General features: G+C 34.9%; 1 protein-coding gene across 1 annotated transcript in view; it reads left to right on the forward strand.

The window, feature by feature from the left end:
* Window positions 1–18,387, forward strand: part of LOC130154323 (sodium channel protein type 2 subunit alpha-like) — a 78,732-nt gene that overhangs the window by 30,856 nt on the left and 29,489 nt on the right. Inside the window, exons 12-18 of the mRNA XM_056350320.1 lie at window positions 88–387; window positions 3,510–3,857; window positions 5,547–5,679; window positions 8,446–8,684; window positions 11,900–12,073; window positions 13,351–13,707; window positions 14,794–15,276. Coding sequence (XP_056206295.1) covers window positions 88–387; window positions 3,510–3,857; window positions 5,547–5,679; window positions 8,446–8,684; window positions 11,900–12,073; window positions 13,351–13,707; window positions 14,794–15,276 — 2,034 coding nt within the window. The remainder of the gene's footprint in view (window positions 1–87; window positions 388–3,509; window positions 3,858–5,546; window positions 5,680–8,445; window positions 8,685–11,899; window positions 12,074–13,350; window positions 13,708–14,793; window positions 15,277–18,387) is intronic.

Genomic DNA, 18,387 nt, shown 5'->3' on the forward strand with positions numbered 1-18,387 from the left:
CACAGTGGTAATAAAAACAGTTGATAAAAGCCTATAAAGTTGTTAATTTTTCACCTACTAAGAATACCTTGCTTTGTGACCTGACAGGCAACAGCAGCAGTAGCAGCAGCATCAGTTGCATCAAGAGATTTCAGTGGTGTAGGGGGATTAGGAGAACTCTTGGAAAGTTCTTCAGAAGCATCAAAGTTGAGCTCAAAGAGTGCTAAAGAAAGAAGAAACAGAAGGAAGAAAAGAAGACAGAAAGAAATGTCTGAAGCAGAGGACAAAGGAGATATTGATAAGTTCCCCAAGTCCGAGTCAGAAGACAGTATTAGGAGGAAAAGTTTCCGCTTCTCCACAGAAGGAAGTCAATTGACATATGAGAAAAGGTTCACATCTCCTCACCAGGTACAGCACTATTTTTTTTATTAAATCATGTACATCTACTCTAATTTGGTTTTGAATGACATTAAAGCAGCTGCACATGTTGGAATTTATGTAAAAGGTGAGTGAAGAAAAAAACCAGTGGTAGTACCATTAAAAGTGTTGAAGTTTGGTATGGTTTGACCCATTCTATTAGAAAAGGGATAAAACCAACATACCAAAGATAATTGTAAATTTAATTAAAACATTTCTGAAAATTAAGATGCATCTGGTAGGTTGGAGAAAGAATCAAAGACTCTTTGATCAGTACTCACATATTTGCATTAATCAACCATAGGTTCTCTGTTCTGCATCAATTTTAAAACTGTACCAATATGTGGGTTTTTTTAGCAGACCACATCATCAAAATACCCTGCATACGAAATTCCACACTATCATTAGTTTCTATTGTTTTCCTTAATTAGCATCTTTAAGTGGCAGATAATGAGAGAAGTAGCTCTAGTAGTTCACAATAAAGACAAACTATGTAGACATCGTCTGGACTTATAAGAATTTAGTCATACTGTTCTTTTTCATTACAAATTCATTATACAAGATGGAGCATCATTGCAATCATAGAAAAAAATATTTAGGAATGACCTCTGGAAATCATTTAGCCCAAACTTCAAAGCTCTACTCCCTTAAATCAAAAGATCTCTTCCATCGCTTAAGGATACCTTTGCCTATTTCAAGTCTACACACAGTTATGGTATTTGTAGAAAAATCACTCAAAATGCATCTCTTCAAAATAATCTTGTCTGCTCTCAGCTAATAGATGACATTTAGCTACCAATACTACCCATGTTTAACTACCAACGTTTATGGCATTTAATGTTCATATCAAGTGTGTTACTTTACAGACTCATATTAAATATGAGATTCAGTGGCAGAAATGCTTCTCACTGAAATAAATGCACTGAGGGGAGGAAAACTTAATTTGAAACAAAACCTCAGTAATTAGTCAAATATAAGGGATGATGCCTAGTCTGAAAAAGATACGTTGCCTGCATATAAATGAAATAAAACTGAGCTGCCACAAGAGTGGAAGGATTACAGGCTGTAGAACTGGTAAAGGGAGAGGTGGTTTATCTTGTTAGTCGTGCAGTTAGCTCCCTGGTGAAATAGGTTGGCAGAGCATGAAACGACACAGTCGAATGGTAAGAGGAGATTATCATCATCTGCCCAGTTGGCCCCTGTTGAGGTTTAGTCCTTTGACACAGTATTCCATTGCAGATGAATGGTGCAGCCCGCAAGAAAAGCCAAGCTTTCCTTTCAGACCTTACTTTCCAGGAGCATGTAGACGCATAGGTTTCTGCCTCTACATGTGTTAGAATTGCAGCCATTTTGGCTTGTATCTTTTGTCTCAAACCAACAGGGGCTTGCAGAGCAGGCATTACTCCTCCCAGATCACTGAGGGGCCTGATCCAATTAGTTGTGCTCAGAACATGATAACACATATTGGAAAGATTGGACTGCAAACAAAACATAGCAGTCATGGAAACATTCTCTAAAAAAAACCAAGGGCAGTGGTAGTAGTCAGATGCAACCTAGTGAGTGTGTGGTTTCTTGAAGGACTGTAGATTGGCCAAATACATTTACAAATATATGTACAAAGGGTGTAGTACCACTTGGTCAGAATTCATTGTTATGCTCTATAGCAGCTAAAGCTTTTTTTTTAGATAAAATTATCTTTCAGCATAAACAAAACAACACTTTTTCTCCATCCAAATTTACATAAATGGGTTAGCAAAATCATTTGGCTGATATTCTTCAAGTAAATTGGCCTGAGGCTGACAGCCAGCATAGAAAATTTCAGCCCAAATTATTAAAATTTGGTATAGTTGTAAAAGCAGAAAAAATACATCTCATAACAATAAAAACACCTTCCAGCCTTTATAACAGGCAGTACTGCCAGTTCAGAGCACACATTATGTCTGTGTATGTATAAATCTGAGTATGAATATACAGAGTTACATACGGATTGATATATGCACATATTGAGTGTTTGGTTTTCACAGTATTAATATAGGCTTATATATTACAGTGCAGTTTTCACGTTCACTTTAATTATCGTGGGATAAAACCCACTGCTATTGCAAGTGAGCATTTTCCACCTGCAAAACAAGTGAAAAATTGAGAGTCATCTTGAACCAGGTTTTTTATGTTCCAAGATGAGAAGATCTGTACAAATGCAGAATTGAAGAAAGCTTAACACAAGGTTTCTTTTTTTCTGCAATAAGTACTCATTTTATTTATTCATGAATGCTGTTAATAAAATATGTAGCAAGGGAGAAGAACATTCCATTAACCAGCTTCTACTGTAATTAAAAGATGAATTACCAACAACCACTAATTTATTTTTCTCATTTGTAAGAGGATATCTTTAGATAACTCTGTGTCTCATGAATGGCTGCTTTAAGCTGCCTGATGGCCAAGTGGTACCTTCTGGTAGGTGTGCAGCCTGCTCTAGCCTCCACAGTGCTATATGCACAAGTATGCTATTAGTCATGTTCATACTGTACGTCCAGAGTTTCCCCAAGCCATTGCCTCTGTCTTTTAGTTTTAGAGTACTGCATATATTGTTCCCACTATTGAGCTTATTGTGAAGAAGGCAGACAAGTTGTTCACATCAGCTTAGATGGAATTTAATGCCAACCTTAAGACCACTTCTGCCTCTAGCAAATAGAATAGAAAACAATGATCAGTGACCATTACCTGGGTCCATAGGAACCCAGGGGATGAAGAAGGGAAGAAAAGTAAAAGATTTTAACTCTGTTCTCTAATAGAAGGAATAAAAGACAAATACCTGCAAAACCTTGATAGTGATGTTGACAACTGTGTCCAGCAGTCATGGGTCTAAACAAATTCAGCCTGCCACCTTTGTTCAAAAATGTTCTGCACAACTTTTCCTCAGTCCTGATACATTACATTAAAAAGAATTTTTCCCCTCTACTTCAGGTCCCCTAATGAGCACATTCCCCTGATACTGATAGTATTGAAGAAAAAAGTGGCTACCCTTCCTCCAGCACTGTAACTATTCATTGAAAAGCCAAGAACTTCAAACCTCAGTTCTAATGCTGTTTTGATTTGTATCAATTCTTTTACAGTCTTTGCTAAGCATTCGTGGTTCCCTGTTCTCACCAAGGCGCAACAGCAAAACAAGCATTTTCAGTTTCAGAGGTCATGCAAAGGATATAGGATCTGAAAATGACTTTGCTGATGATGAGCACAGCACTCTTGAAGACAATGAGAGCAGAAGAGATTCTCTTTTTGTTCCAAATCGACATGGGGAACGGCGCAACAGTAATATTAGTCAGGCAAGTGTGTCATCTAGAATGGTACCAGCTGTTCCAGTAAATGGGAAGATGCACAGCACTGTGGATTGCAATGGAGTTGTTTCTTTGGTTGGAGGACCTTCAACTCTAACTTCACCTACTGGTCAGCTTATACCAGAGGTAATTATAAGTAAACAGTTTCGTTCAGGCATGGAATTTTTTCTTATTGTTCACCTCTGCATGTCTTATAATTTCTTAGAGCTGTGAGAAATAACTTCCAATACTTTCTAAATAACAGAACATAAGGGGAAAAAAGTCCTTAACCTGGTATGTCTGAGCCTCAGCAAAGTATTATATTCTCCTTGACTATAGCAAGGGATCCACACATAGAAAGAAAAAAGCATAAATTGAATTTAACAATTTGTATACAGTTTCACCTGATCAACAAAGGTAGACATTTGATATGTAACTTGCAAATACATACAGGAAACCACTTGCAAAATTAAGCAGAATGCAGTTACTAATCCCATGATAGTTAATTGAAATAGCCCTTACAGAATTTATGTTGAAGATGCTTTTCTTATCACTTACTTGAGGAAAGTATGTAAAAATCCTCTGTACCTTTGTAATTACTTTGTATTTCAGTCTGTTTCATATTTTTTCATACATAGTATTTTAATATATATTCAGTATGGTATTTTGGTGGCTATAATAGCATTGTATTTAACTTGAAAATATTTTGATAAGTATTGAGATTTCATTACTACTGTTATACATTTATTTTTATTTTTGTTTCTCTCCTATCTTGATATAGACCTTCATACCAGAAATTCAACCAGATTACCTCAGAGGTTTTGTGTTTATAGTTCTATTTCAGAAATACATTCACTTGAAATTAGCCATTTAACTCAAGAGCTTTCTTTAAAGAAACAGTACTAGTGAATGCTCAGAAATGGTTTTTCATCTTCACACTCAGATGACTTTGAAATCCCTTATGAGTTCTGCATGCGTTTTTGTTCTTTTTCTGGATACGGAGAGAATAATGAGAAAAAAAGTGAGTGGTTTCCATGAATCACAGAATCAGAAAACCAGAAACCAAGATTTAGGAACTTCTTAATCCACTCCTGTGTTAAATCCCCAGGCCACACTCCAGAAGAAAAGAAGAGCAGCTACCAGGACACCTACACGCTACAGAGTAGTGACACATTAGGCACATTTAAATCAGAGCCGGGTAATAATGCTTAGCAAAGGCGATTAGAAGCCATACAGAACAGAGAAGGCTTGCACATTCACTGCAAGAATATATCACAAATTCAGTATGAGCTTTTCAGTAATAATTAGGTAGAAGAAATACTAAATAAGGTGATTTTTTTCTCATATAAAGTTTTCCAACCACACTTATCACGTTAGGAATGTAGTATATAGAATTAGAGATATAATCAATTCATACAATTATAGTCATGTTTCTTGTATCAGAGTTACTTTCTTAAATAGTAGTTCACTTTCTGTACTCGCTTTAATTATTTAACATGATTAGCTGCTGGAAATTAAAGTGACAAGTTTCAACTTTGATCATTTTTTCTTGAAAGAATAATAATAGTCAGTAGCAAAGAGATACCTAGCAAAACTTTTGTTCACTCATTGGTCCCACATTGCCTTGGTATTATGTCCCCCACTTGATTATTTGTAGCACTGTACAAAATTCCCACTGAATTTCTCAAATTCCTACAGGAACAGAAACCTTCAGTTTGTAAGAGAAGTCTAGGATGCTGCACAAAGATGATTTTGATTATCAGTACAGTATTATACAGTAAATATTATTAATTGGCTGTTGAAAGTTGGTTTAATTCCCCAGTATTTCATTTACAGGGCACCGCTACAGAAACAGAAATAAGAAAAAGAAGACTGAGTTCTTATCAAATTTCCATGGAAATGCTGGAAGATTCTGCTGCCAGACAAAGAGCAATGAGTATAGTCAGCATACTTACAAATACAATGGAAGGTATTTGATGCATTTTATCTGACAGGCAGTTCAGTGAATTTCTGTTAACTACATGTGCAGCACAATTATGTACATAATTACCTTTGTACGTGTAAAACTGGACGTGTGAAATCTCTGAACATCAGGTACAAAAGGCTTTTGAGAATTTCTAAGATCATTTACTAACTAGCATTTCTAAATGCTTAGTCATTTAATTTTCATGACACTTTCCATAATATTACTCTACTGAGTGGACTAACAACGACAAAATAATCATAGCTAGGGGACTGCCAGAGCCCCAAACAGAAAGTACAAGGATTTCTTCATATAAAACATTAACAGGATCAATTAAGACACACAGGAATTGCTATGAACGGCAGTGATGTGCTAGAACAGTCATTGCCTTAAGGCATAAAATCCAAGGATAGACAATAGGAATTTGGAATGAAAAGAAATAGTTTTAAAGAAAACAAGCAACTGTAATCAACCCATGGCAACGCGCATGAACTGCCTTCCTTAAGCATTTCTTAAACCTTCTTAGGTAAGTATATCAAAGATAAAAAGATACTATATTTACTATATGAGAAAGCATACATTGTTGGAAATGTTTTGCTTATTTAATGAAAACTGAGTACACTCACACTACATACATATGCCATTAAAATACTTTTATAAGCTTAAAGGATCTATCTGCTGGATACTGGCACAGTGTGACAGCTGCCTGGTGGATGTCCGACAACACATGTTCTAAAAGGGCAAGAAATTACCAAGAAAATTTACAGTGTTCTTAGGATTACTTTGTCAGAATTAAAATATAGTTGAAGTCCTTTGCTCTCAGAGAAACAAATAGACCCCAAACTAATAGTCAGGAATATAAGGCTTATATCACCTATTTTCTTCTAAAAGTATTTGCAAGCCATTCTCACAAACGCGTGAAGTGTGAACTGTTGGTACCTCTTGATTCTTGTTGTGTGCGGTTCTTAGTTCTCCTCCCAGGTAGAGAGGATATCTCCTTAGAGGGTAATGGCTTTAAGCTGAAAGAGGGTAGATTTAGATTAGACATTAGGAAGAAATTCTTTAATGTGGACGTGTTGAGACACTGGAACAGGTTGCCCAGGGAAGTTGTGGATGCCCCATCCCTGGAAGTGTTCAAGGTCAGGTGGAGTGGGACTTCGAGTAACCTGGTCTAGTGGAAGGTGTCCCAGCCCATGGCAGGGTGGTGGAACTAGGTGATCTTTAAGGTGCCTTCCAAACCAAACTATTCTATGATTCTATGATTCTCTTCCTCCAGTTGAATAGTTTGTCCTTCCATTCTGGCCAGAAGAAACAGGTCAATGTAACTATATCCTGATAGTCACCTCCTACCCACATCTGGTTTCCATTATTCCAGAAGTTGCTAAGTGCAAGCAATGGAATCTTCTGTGCCAACTCAGTGTCCAGTGTGAGTGGTCACTTTTGTTCAAGGCCAGTCCCATCCCACATCTCAGCATCCTGAGTTACATGTTCAGAAATGTGATTATTCCACCCAATCCATATATTCCTTTGGAAGCACTGCCTTTGTTATGAGGACTTTCACTACTTACAACACCCTTTTCTGCCTGGAGGCTACAGTCTGATTTAATGGAAGAGCTTGTTAGTTTCAATGAGTTTGAGGCCTCTGGCAACAGCTTTTAATTTCCTGCAATTCCACCCATACAGGACAATATTAGAGGCAAAAATCAATTCACTGGGCCTCAAAGTGTAGAGTTTAGCACTAAATCCTTATTAACAAATACAGTAAAACAGCATGTTTGCTATTTTAGCAAAATCACCCATAAGAGTCATGATGATGGAGACCTTGTGCTGTAAGGGATGTCTGAAAACTGGCAAATTGCAGATTTGGGTTGATGCCACTATGCAGAAATTTAATTGAAACTGTTGTGGCCATTTCTTACATATTTTGTAGTCTAAGTATTTCTCACTTAAACAAATATCTATCTTCTTTCTGGGCTGTCCTTAAACGTCCCATCACATTGACATTCATCCTTGCTATTATTAATTCAAAATTTACTTATTCTGTGACTTCGAAAATATCGACAGTGAAATGGAAGAAAAAATAGTTTGTAAAGATTCTAATTGAGAGCAGAGCTGTTCTGCTAAAACTAACATGCTCTTCTCTTCCTCAATTGATAGATGCTGTAACTGTACAAGAATTTTCAAAGTCAAATGAAATTTTAAAATAAGAAAACAGGCATTCTGTATGTTAAAAGTATTGATTCAAATAAGCAATGATAAGTATGCACACTGAGTCATTTATCTGTTATGATATTGTAGTGGTTTAATGTAGTAGCAAATATAATACTTCTAGTAGCTCAAATCAAAATACGTACTCATGTTATATACTTAACAAAAAAAATTATATATATTTATATATAGCTCACTGATGATGGAGTCATGTTAACTTTTAATATCCAAAATTAAGACATCTGCTGTAAGTCAGTCAAGTAACCTAAGCTAAATGTCTAGACTCTCCCTACTGTCATGGGAAAGTGACAACCACATTTCGCTGTTTAGATAGATGTCTGAGATGATTCACCCTTTAGAGACAACTTCACTGTCCACTGGTTGTAGAGGAGCTTAAATAAACTAGAAGTTTAAGATGGCTAAACATAAGTGAGGGATATCCCGTGTCAGCATGAGCTGTTTATTTGAATGATTTAATCTTTTTACATATGTTAAACAAAACTTCCAATAGATATAATTGGAATAGTCATTATTTGTTAATTTTGTTCTATTTTTTTTTTCCAGAACTTGAAGAATCCAGACAGAAATGCCCACCATGCTGGTACAGATTTGCAAATACTTTCTTGATCTGGGATTGCTGGAGTCCATGGTTAAAAGTAAAACATGTCGTCAATTTAGTTGTGATGGATCCATTTGTTGATCTTGCTATAACTATTTGCATTGTTTTAAACACCTTGTTTATGGCCATGGAACACTACCCAATGACAGAACAGTTTAGCAGTGTCCTTTCTGTAGGGAACCTGGTAAGTGGTTTGTCATGCAGTACTTGGGGTAAAAATACCTGTTTCTAAAAGAAAAAGTGCATAAATGCTTTACATTGGTTTTAAATTTATTCCATTTTGTTTTTTATTATCAGCTTAAAAACTGTATATATGATTTTCATAGATAAAGCGATTTTTACTGGAGCCTTTAACTTTCATGAATTATTTTGTAACCACTATAATGAAATAACTGAATATGTGTGGAAGTACAGTCTTCACTGGATTGTCGTATTTCTTGAAGTCTACCTTGGGGGTTTTCTGTAAAATATTAAGGTAGATTATCTAATTTTAGCCATAGTACTGATATTCTAGCACAGAAAATATTTTTTTTCTGCAGGAAATTGATGAAATATTCAGATGTCAGAATTTCTCTCTGTATTTTTTTAAACTACACTACAGTGAAAGTACATCTCCAAGAAAGATATATTTCTTGTTAGCAGTAAGTCCTTGCCACTTTAGGTAACTTGATCCAGAGATTTAGGGTTACATGTAATTACTTTTCTGAACAGCTATCTAAATGTGGCATAACACTTAAGTGTTCTCGTCTGTTTCTCTCAATTTGCTTCTAATGCTCAGGAAGCAGAGGACTGACCCTTGCAAGTGTTTGTTTCAGAAGAATATTTGTACATTTTTAATTTTTTACCGGGTCACATAACTACCAGTAGTTTACACAGGAGATGTATGGATTGACTCACACAGCATGCAGTCCTGAAAATCAGAACCAACCAAATGTTCTAAACTAATAATTCAGAAAGATTAGTTTTGAAAATTATGCTAATATTTAAATGGAGCAGTAACAGATTCCTTAGTCCAAGTATGTTTTAAAGTCTAAATATTTTCTTTATATGTACTGGTAATACATCCTTCTATGACTTTTTTAAAAAATAGAACTAAAATTGAGCTTATTACCTATGTGTTCTTGTGTGCATTAGTTTATTTTCTCCTGGACAAAGATCTGATTGCTGGCATATTCTTATATTCATCACAGATTACAGAATATTGTCTTTTAAAATGTTGTTCTGTCATATTATTAGAACTATTTCTCTCAAACAATTTATACTTACAAGGTCTTTTGCCTTTTCAAATCTCATATTTTTATGTTTTTTTTTTTATTCTAAGCTAGCAACAGTCATATTTTTAACTATCTTCGTAACAATCCAGTATCCTTAATTAGGACTATATATATCTGCAGTGAATACTAGTCCTGCTGGTTTCAATTAAATTCTCTCTTTCTCACTGTATTAATCTATTAACCTTAATTTTGTGATTTCTATTCAAAATATGTTAATTTACTCTTTGCTTGTGACATCATGGTCTGTTTGAGGATAAATTAAATATGACAAATATGACTCTGTCCTTTCTGTAGCATTTTAACAAGAAGGAAGAAATAGTTCTAAAATGCAATGATTCATTTTCATAGTACTAAAATTCATTCAGTACTTAAAAGTCTTACCTAATTACAAGAAAACTTGAGTTTACTTCTGTTAAAATGTATTTTTATGTATTTGAGGATGAAGTTATGCTCAAGAGAAGTATTTTGAGGATGGAATGGATTATTTTGTGAACAACATATTTCAAATTGAAATGTTTCTCATTGTGGTTTTTTTTCAATTATTTTGACAAGTATGACAGTTTTGTCAAGTATAATCTTCGTTGTGTTCTGTATACCACAGATAGCAATACCTGTTACATTCTTCTGATTATTTCATAGAATCATAGAATGGTTTGGGTTGAAAGGGACCTTAAAGATCATCTAGCTCCAACCCCCTGCCATGGACAGGGACACCTTCCACTAGACCAGGTTACTCAAGCCCCATCCAGTCTGGCCTTGAACACTTCCAGGGATGGGGCATCCACAGCTTCTCTGGGCAACCGGCTCCAGTGCCTCACATTAAAGAATTTCTTCCTAATATCTGTTCTAAATTTACCTCTTTAGTTTAAAACCATTACCCCTTGTCCTGTTGTTACAGGCCCTACTAAAAAGTCTGTCCCTGTCTTTCTTATAAGTCCCCTTTAAGTATCAAAAGGCCACTAAAAGTTCTCCCCATAGCCTTCTCTTCTCCAAGCTGAACAACTCCCTCAGCCTGAAATATCAATTTATTTGTATAGTGTTTATTGCTATATTTCTGGTTTCTCAAAATAAAACACTTAAAAAAAATACTAATATTTACACTTGGACAATGGTGAGTATTTCCACAGCATTATATCTACTTCCTAACCTTCTTAAATTAAAAGGTAATAATGAGTTTAGTTAGTGTTACATAAATATGTCTGCTTTGCTTCCATAAAACTTAACTGTAGGAGGACTGAGAACAAGCTGGGTAAAGAGCTATCACAAGGCAGAGTAGTATACTGTAGTAGACTTCTGGATCATCTAGGATACCTTTTGCATGTTGTGCAGATTATTCAAAAGATTTTAGTGGCTTTGCACTATGCTTCAAAGCTTCTTTATTATGCTGCCACAAACCACTGATCACTACCCATTGCAAAAGCATTAGGTTAAATTCTGGACTTTAAAACACTTAAGAGGCATTGGTAATTTCATATTTGGGACTTCTAGATATTTCAAAGAACATTATCACTATGAAGTTCTTTTTCCCAAAAGGAAATAACTATCACACAGAATAGTAACTGTGCACGAAACCTCTATATCCTTACAAAAAGCCCAGTCTAAGAAACTCCAACTTCCCCTGTCTATTCCACCCATACATTTCAACTCTGACCTAAAAGACAGAACTTAGAAAGTCTGTCCTTAAAGAGTCTGACTTTAGAGAGTTTTTTTCTAACACTTGTGTTTACACTGCAAGCAAGAAAAAAAATGCTGTCAAGTCTTCTTTTGCTGTACTGAAACTATACTCTAGAAACAGGACTGAAAGCACTGAATCATATCACATCATCTGCTGGATGGATAGTTCAGCACATATCAGTCAAATAAAAACCGGAGCTGAACTGCTGAATGGTGAATAGCTTTTTATCAATCGTCTGCCTTCCTGTATCTGTCCTGATTTAGGGTTTTTTTAATTATCAGTTTTTAGTCTTTAGAAATACTTAGATGCCATTTCAAGATAGTAATCAGCTCTTTTTTATAGTAACAGGTATAAGTAACAAGTATGAGAACTCCAACTGGCTTAGAAAAATTTACTGAGGTATATAAATTTCTCATAACAACTCAACTAATTAATTACATTTTGTTTTAGGTATTCACTGGGATATTCACAGCAGAAATGGTACTAAAGATAATTGCCATGGACCCTTATTATTATTTCCAAGAAGGCTGGAATATTTTTGATGGTATTATCGTTAGCCTTAGTTTAATGGAACTTGGTCTCGCAAATGTTGAAGGACTATCTGTTCTTCGGTCATTCAGATTGGTAAATACCTTGATAATTAAACATTTGCATGCATTTTGTCTCAAAAAAAAAAAAAAGTAATATCTGTACTAATTACTAGTGCCTAAAGGATGTATTATATACTTAAATGGCTCACTCGTTTTTCATATATGTCTAATTTGAAAGCTATATTTGATAAGTACAAGTTTAAGGTATTTGACAGTTGATATCCTTTGATATCTTTTGATATCAAATTACCCTATTGATATCCTATCCTACTGATATCCTTTGCCAGCATAAAACTGCTACCTTTTGAGAATTTTGTAAATCTTCATTATAGTGATTTCATTAAGGTTTATCAATGCTGAATAGCTGTAAAAACATATTGCCACCAGCGTAAAGAATCTTAACATTTTTATTCTTTGTATTGTGAATATTATTTTGTGTTACTTATAAAGCCCCTACGTAGGTCCTTTCTTCACAACATTTATTTTAATGACCATGGAGAATAAACATTTAGTAACTCTATTACTCATAACAAAGAGTCATAACAATCTGACTTTAGGATATCACTTAAAATGAAATATTATTGAGCTTCTACTAGAAATGTCTTTTTTATAGCAATTAGTGTAGTGTACAAACTAAGTTCTAGGTACGTTTACTACAGACACAAGATTCCTGATTTAAAAGTCTGTATTACTAATAGTTATCACATTACTTGAAAACCTAGGTTATTTCCTAATATATAGAGCAGGAAGTAGTGACTTGGTTTATTATCACCAGTTGCAATGGTATCCAACTTCATATACCATGGTTTGGTTACTGAATATTATATTTAAGTTAGTGTTTATGATTTGAATAGACATGACAATATCAGCATCAAATTGTTGCTTCAAAAATTGTTGTCAAACTAAAATTGGAAGACCTAGTATGGTGCTGAGGGAAATGTGGAACCAAGCCAGCAAAGAGGGTGTAGTGAAGGTGATGGAAAGAGTATGAACTTCCAAGATGTTGTTAAGAATTGTTCAGTAATCATCTGTAAGTAGATGTTTAAATAATATTAATAATACTAAAAATAATAAATTCAAATGTGGTACAAACATAAATTATGGGGCTTTTTTCTATGGCATCACTAAGATGAAATGCTGAACACTGCAGTTTAGGCAAATACTCCATGCTGCCTAGTTTCCATTAAAATAATATGTTCCTACTGAAGAAAAAATTAATCTACAGAAACTGATATTCTCTGCTAAACAACTTTGACCTAGCTTCTGTTTCATAGCTAATACCAATGATACCTCTGCATTTCTGTTTTTCAGCTTCGAGTTTTTAAGTTAGCAAAATCTTGGCCAACCCTAAATATGCTGATTAAGATTATTGGCAACTCAGTGGGGGCTCTGGGGAATCTGACCCTGGTGCTGGCCATCATTGTGTTCATTTTCGCTGTGGTTGGGATGCAGCTCTTTGGGAAAAGCTACAAGGAATGTGTCTGCAAGATCTCCAGTGACTGTGTGCTTCCACGCTGGCACATGCATGACTTTTTCCACTCTTTCCTGATTGTATTTCGAGTGCTGTGTGGAGAATGGATAGAAACGATGTGGGACTGCATGGAGGTCGCAGGCCAAACCATGTGCCTTATTGTTTTCATGCTGGTCATGGTGATTGGAAACCTTGTGGTACGTGATGAACATTTCTGAACATTAACTCTGATGCAAAATGTACATAACTTACAGCTAGACAATGAGAATGTTTGTCATGCTTCTATTTGGAATTAAAAAATAAATCTGGATGTGCTAGGTTTTGGGTAGAAACATGATGATTCTCTTCTCCCTTTTTTCACTCATTTCCATACACTGAAGTACTCACTATGGGTCCAGGAATTTAGGAATACACCAAAAACTCAAATCAAACACCCTATCATGGGAGTGCTGCAGCAAATTTAGAGGTGCTGTTTAAATCAAAATGTCTTCCTAACTAGTCTTGAAATAAAGCTTATACTGCACCAGCTTCTGGGCAGCTGCATCTTTGGAGAAAAATCTAATGGACTTTTTTATACCCCTTACAGCTAATTCCAACACTAATACTTCTGACTTAATAAAAATAAAGCATAATGTAGCTGTTCTTATATAAAATATCTTGAATTTATGTACCAAAATTTTGGCCTCTTTAGATGAAAAAAAAAAAAAAAAAGAGTACAGACTGATTGGATGTCCATTCTAAAAATGTGTTTGAAAGCTTCTAACTAGCAAAATTATAGAAGTAGAAGAAACCTTTATAAAAAAAATCTAAATCAAGCTGACAAGTTAAAATGCCAAAGGTTCAACTGATAAATATTGGATCGGGGAGAATTTAGGATTGTACTTAGAATGCACTATTTATATGTTTTCTGAGTTTCTTTTACTGTTAATCTATGCAGTTTGTTCTGATATGCACATAAAACTGTATTTCATTACCTGTCAAAATTCTCTTTAGTGATATATTTTAACATGATTTAAATTTTTATAAAATAGAATTCAAAATGTTTGTATTCTAGTTGTTTACATTACCATGCAATCTTGAAATTACATTCCGCACAAATGTGCAGAGCGCCAGAAAGCTAATTATGATCAGTAATCTGCTCTACTGTTTTTTTAGAATCATAGAATTGTTTAGGTTCAAAAGACCTTAAGATTGTTGAGTCCAACCCTTAACCTAGCACTGCCAAGTCCATCACTTCTTATATGCATTTATTTACTATATAGCTGTATTCTCTCATCTTTTAGGTGTTGAACCTGTTTCTGGCCTTGCTGCTGAGCTCATTTAGTTCAGACAACCTTGCTGCTACTGATGATGATAATGAAATGAACAATCTCCAGATTGCTGTGGCAAGGATTCAGAAGGGAATAGATTATGTTAAAAAAAAAATACAGGAGTTCATCCAAAAAGCCTTTGTTAGAAAGCAGAAAGCTTTAGAGGAAATCAAAGCACTTGAAGAGCTAAACAAGAAAGACAGCTGCATTTCCAATCATACTGCTGTTGAAATAAGCAAAGATCTGAATTATCTTAAAGATGGGAACGGAACCACCAGTGGTGTAGGCACAGGAAGCAGTGTGGAAAAATATGTAATCGATGAAAATGATTACATGTCATTTATAAACAACCCAGGCCTCACTGTGACAGTGCCAATTGCAGTTGGAGAATCAGATTTTGAAAATCTAAATACAGAAGAATTTAGCAGCGAATCTGATATGGAAGAAGGCAAACAGGTAGGATTTTTTGTATCTTAATAATTGTAGTCATGCATTTACATATTTCTTAATTACTTACTTAGAATTGTTTTAAAACTTGTATCTCATGTAAATATGTTTTATATTTTAGTATTTTATGTAATTATAATTCAAGAAAAAAATTACCCTATGTGATGGTATACTACAGGGTCTTTAGAGTTTACATTTTTAATCCCCTGTTTACTAGCATTTGGAAGGTGTATCATTTTAAATATGATTATTTCTTTCACAATTTTGTCAGGTTTTAGGACTAGCACACATTTCATAAAGCATTCTTTCTGCAGTATCTGTAATGCAATCAGGATTTATGGGATAAGAGTATTGTAGAAGGCCAAGAAACAATCAAGAGTGTACAGCTTTGCATACCAAATCAAATATAAGCAGAGAAAAAATATTTTTTTCTATATTTAGGGTAGTTCTAAAAATGAACACTGATACATTGTAAATCAGTGATGTATTCTGGATTATCTAGAAAGTTTTCTGGGTAATATTTTACAGATTTTGTGTTCAAAGACTATGGCTGGCTGAAGTAATCCAGATACTAATTAATGTCATGGTAAAGCAGTATCTCAAGTTATCCTGGAGAGCAGAACAACCTTGTAATACATATGCATGTGGAAACAGTTTACTTGAAAGCCTTATTCTATTATTATTGCACAAAGAGGTAAAAGTTGATCTAAGAACCAGAAGCCATGTACTCCAAAATATAAGTGACTCCAATACCAGAAGTGATCATGAATAGGTGATAACGGTATTCAAGAAAAACTTTGTATGTTGGAATAATGATCAATGACAAGCCAATAAATGTATTAGCACAATAAAATTTTATTTGGTGCCATTAGAAATGTAGGAACTGTGAGGTTTAAGGGATCAGGACCCATGGATAAATATGTTTTCAATTAGATTAGAAGCTACGATGTTGTGTGATAACTCATTAATATAAAAGGGTTTGTTTACCATAAAGCAAGCTCTTTTATAAAGGAGTCCTACATTCATGACTGTATCATAGCTGTTTAGCTGCCATATTTACAAATATGCTATACTCCTCAGCAATACCAAACTATATTGCATAACATTAATGGATAGCCATGATTCAGTTTATCATAGAATAGGGTTTTTTTGCTAAAGAACATAAAGGAACATAGTGTGTGTTTGTTTGCAGCTGCAAAGATGGTTACTCTGCATAACAATTCTGAGATTAAAAGCAAGATATTCTATCTGAGTTGCTCAGTTATGAGGCAGACATTTTCAGTGCAAGTATATGATAGTATAGGAGTAGTGCTTATCCATGACAGTTTAAGAATACAGGAAGTATAAAGTGATACCATTTATGAGAACAACTAGTATAAAAATAAAAGCTGTCAGAGTGAGTCTGGGCCTGAGAGTAAGCTGATCTAATAAAAGTTAATTGCCTTCCACTATGAACCTTTAGCAAAGTCTTCTAAGTCTTCTCATATATTCTGATGTCCTTTAAAATGACATTTTATTATAAATTTGCTGCTTTCCTTGTGGTTAGTTTTGATAAATACAGTGATGATTGCCTTCCTAGTAACTCCATCTTATGAAGTTACATGCTCAAAAACTTTCCAAATATGTTACTTTTTAAAAAGCTTGTAATATGCATTAGGAAGCTGGGAGGTTTATAAAGCTGTGCAGATGCTAAATGTGGTTACATGACATATCAGCTTCAGCAGCAGATCTGGCTTGGGAAGTTCCCGTCCACACCTGGCTCTTGATCCCCTGGCAGCCTCCTTTACCACTTTCTCCGCTACGGTGTTTGTGGGTCTGTACTACAAGGCATGTCACTGGAGCAGTGTTAGTTAAATATCATCCCATAGGTATTATTTGTTTATTTCTTCTTTAAGATAGATTGAATCATTCAGTTTACAGTGTACTGCCATGTGTTCTATCAGAACAGCTGAGGACAAAACAAAATGCAATGCAAAGGCAGAAACTCCTCTGTTTTCAAGTGAATATATGATGTAAGTACACCTCAAGAAAATGGAGTAAATGCCTTTGTTATGCTGAGTTCAGAATGATACAAATTTCAAGGTGACTTTCATAAGTCAATTGCTCTGTTCATTCCCATCTTTGGTCCGGGCATCATGCTTTTTTGTTCTAAGGCCATCCTGAAATTTCATGACTGTAATAAATCAAAAGGGATTTTGCATTTTTTTTTATGGACTTCAGATGTATCCGTATATCTTCAGGAAGAAACCAAATCCAAAACTCTGTAAAAACAATTTGGAAGTGAAAATTTCAGGTGACTGTGGGAAACCTGCCAGTAAGTGATGGATGGTGTTTATATTAAGAACTTGTGAAGAAATTTTCAATGGGGATAGGATAAATTTAGGATTTCTGTGGAGCCTCAAGATTTCCACAGAATGTAATAATCATTACTATCGTGAAACTGGAGCATTAGTGCTTCCCTCAAGTTCTGCTCACACACAAATGTTTAGCATTTAACTGTTTGATATGTGTTTGTACAGTGCAAGTGTGCATATTGTGAAAGGTATTTAATAAGACAGGAATTTCTTACCAGTGTCCTGAAAATTGTGAATTCTATATTAATTGCACTTTCTGTTCTGGATTCCTTATTCCATTCCTTCTGGATGATTTTTAGGGAAAGGATAAAGTACTTTTTTTTATTGTGTGTATAAAAGTCCATCTGCTTTGGTAATACATGAACAGATACTCTGGCATGTGACAGGAATTTTTGAAGATTCCCAATCTTCTCCTACCAAGTCAACAGTACTGTTGAATCTTTTGCTGCCTTCTGATTGTCTTTTGAGGAAGATAAAGAGTATATTGGTGCAGTGTTTAAATTACCTCTCTAGACCGGTACACCATCATTTGCTTTATTTTGCCTCTCAAGGGATACCACTGAGACAGCATTCCTGCTAGGAGAAGGTCTGGTCTGCAAAAGGAGGGGTAAGACATGGGGCAGAACTTTCCTTGCCTTAACTGTGGCAGTACTTAGCACTTAAAATACCCTCAGAAGGTATCCTCTTTATTAACTTCTTATTTAACAACAGAGCTGTGAGAAGCTAGATATGCACAGGAACTGTAAAATGAACCATTTTTTTTTCT

Source organism: Falco biarmicus, chromosome 8, assembly GCF_023638135.1.
Source record: "Falco biarmicus isolate bFalBia1 chromosome 8, bFalBia1.pri, whole genome shotgun sequence".
Lineage (NCBI taxonomy): Eukaryota > Metazoa > Chordata > Aves > Falconiformes > Falconidae > Falco > Falco biarmicus.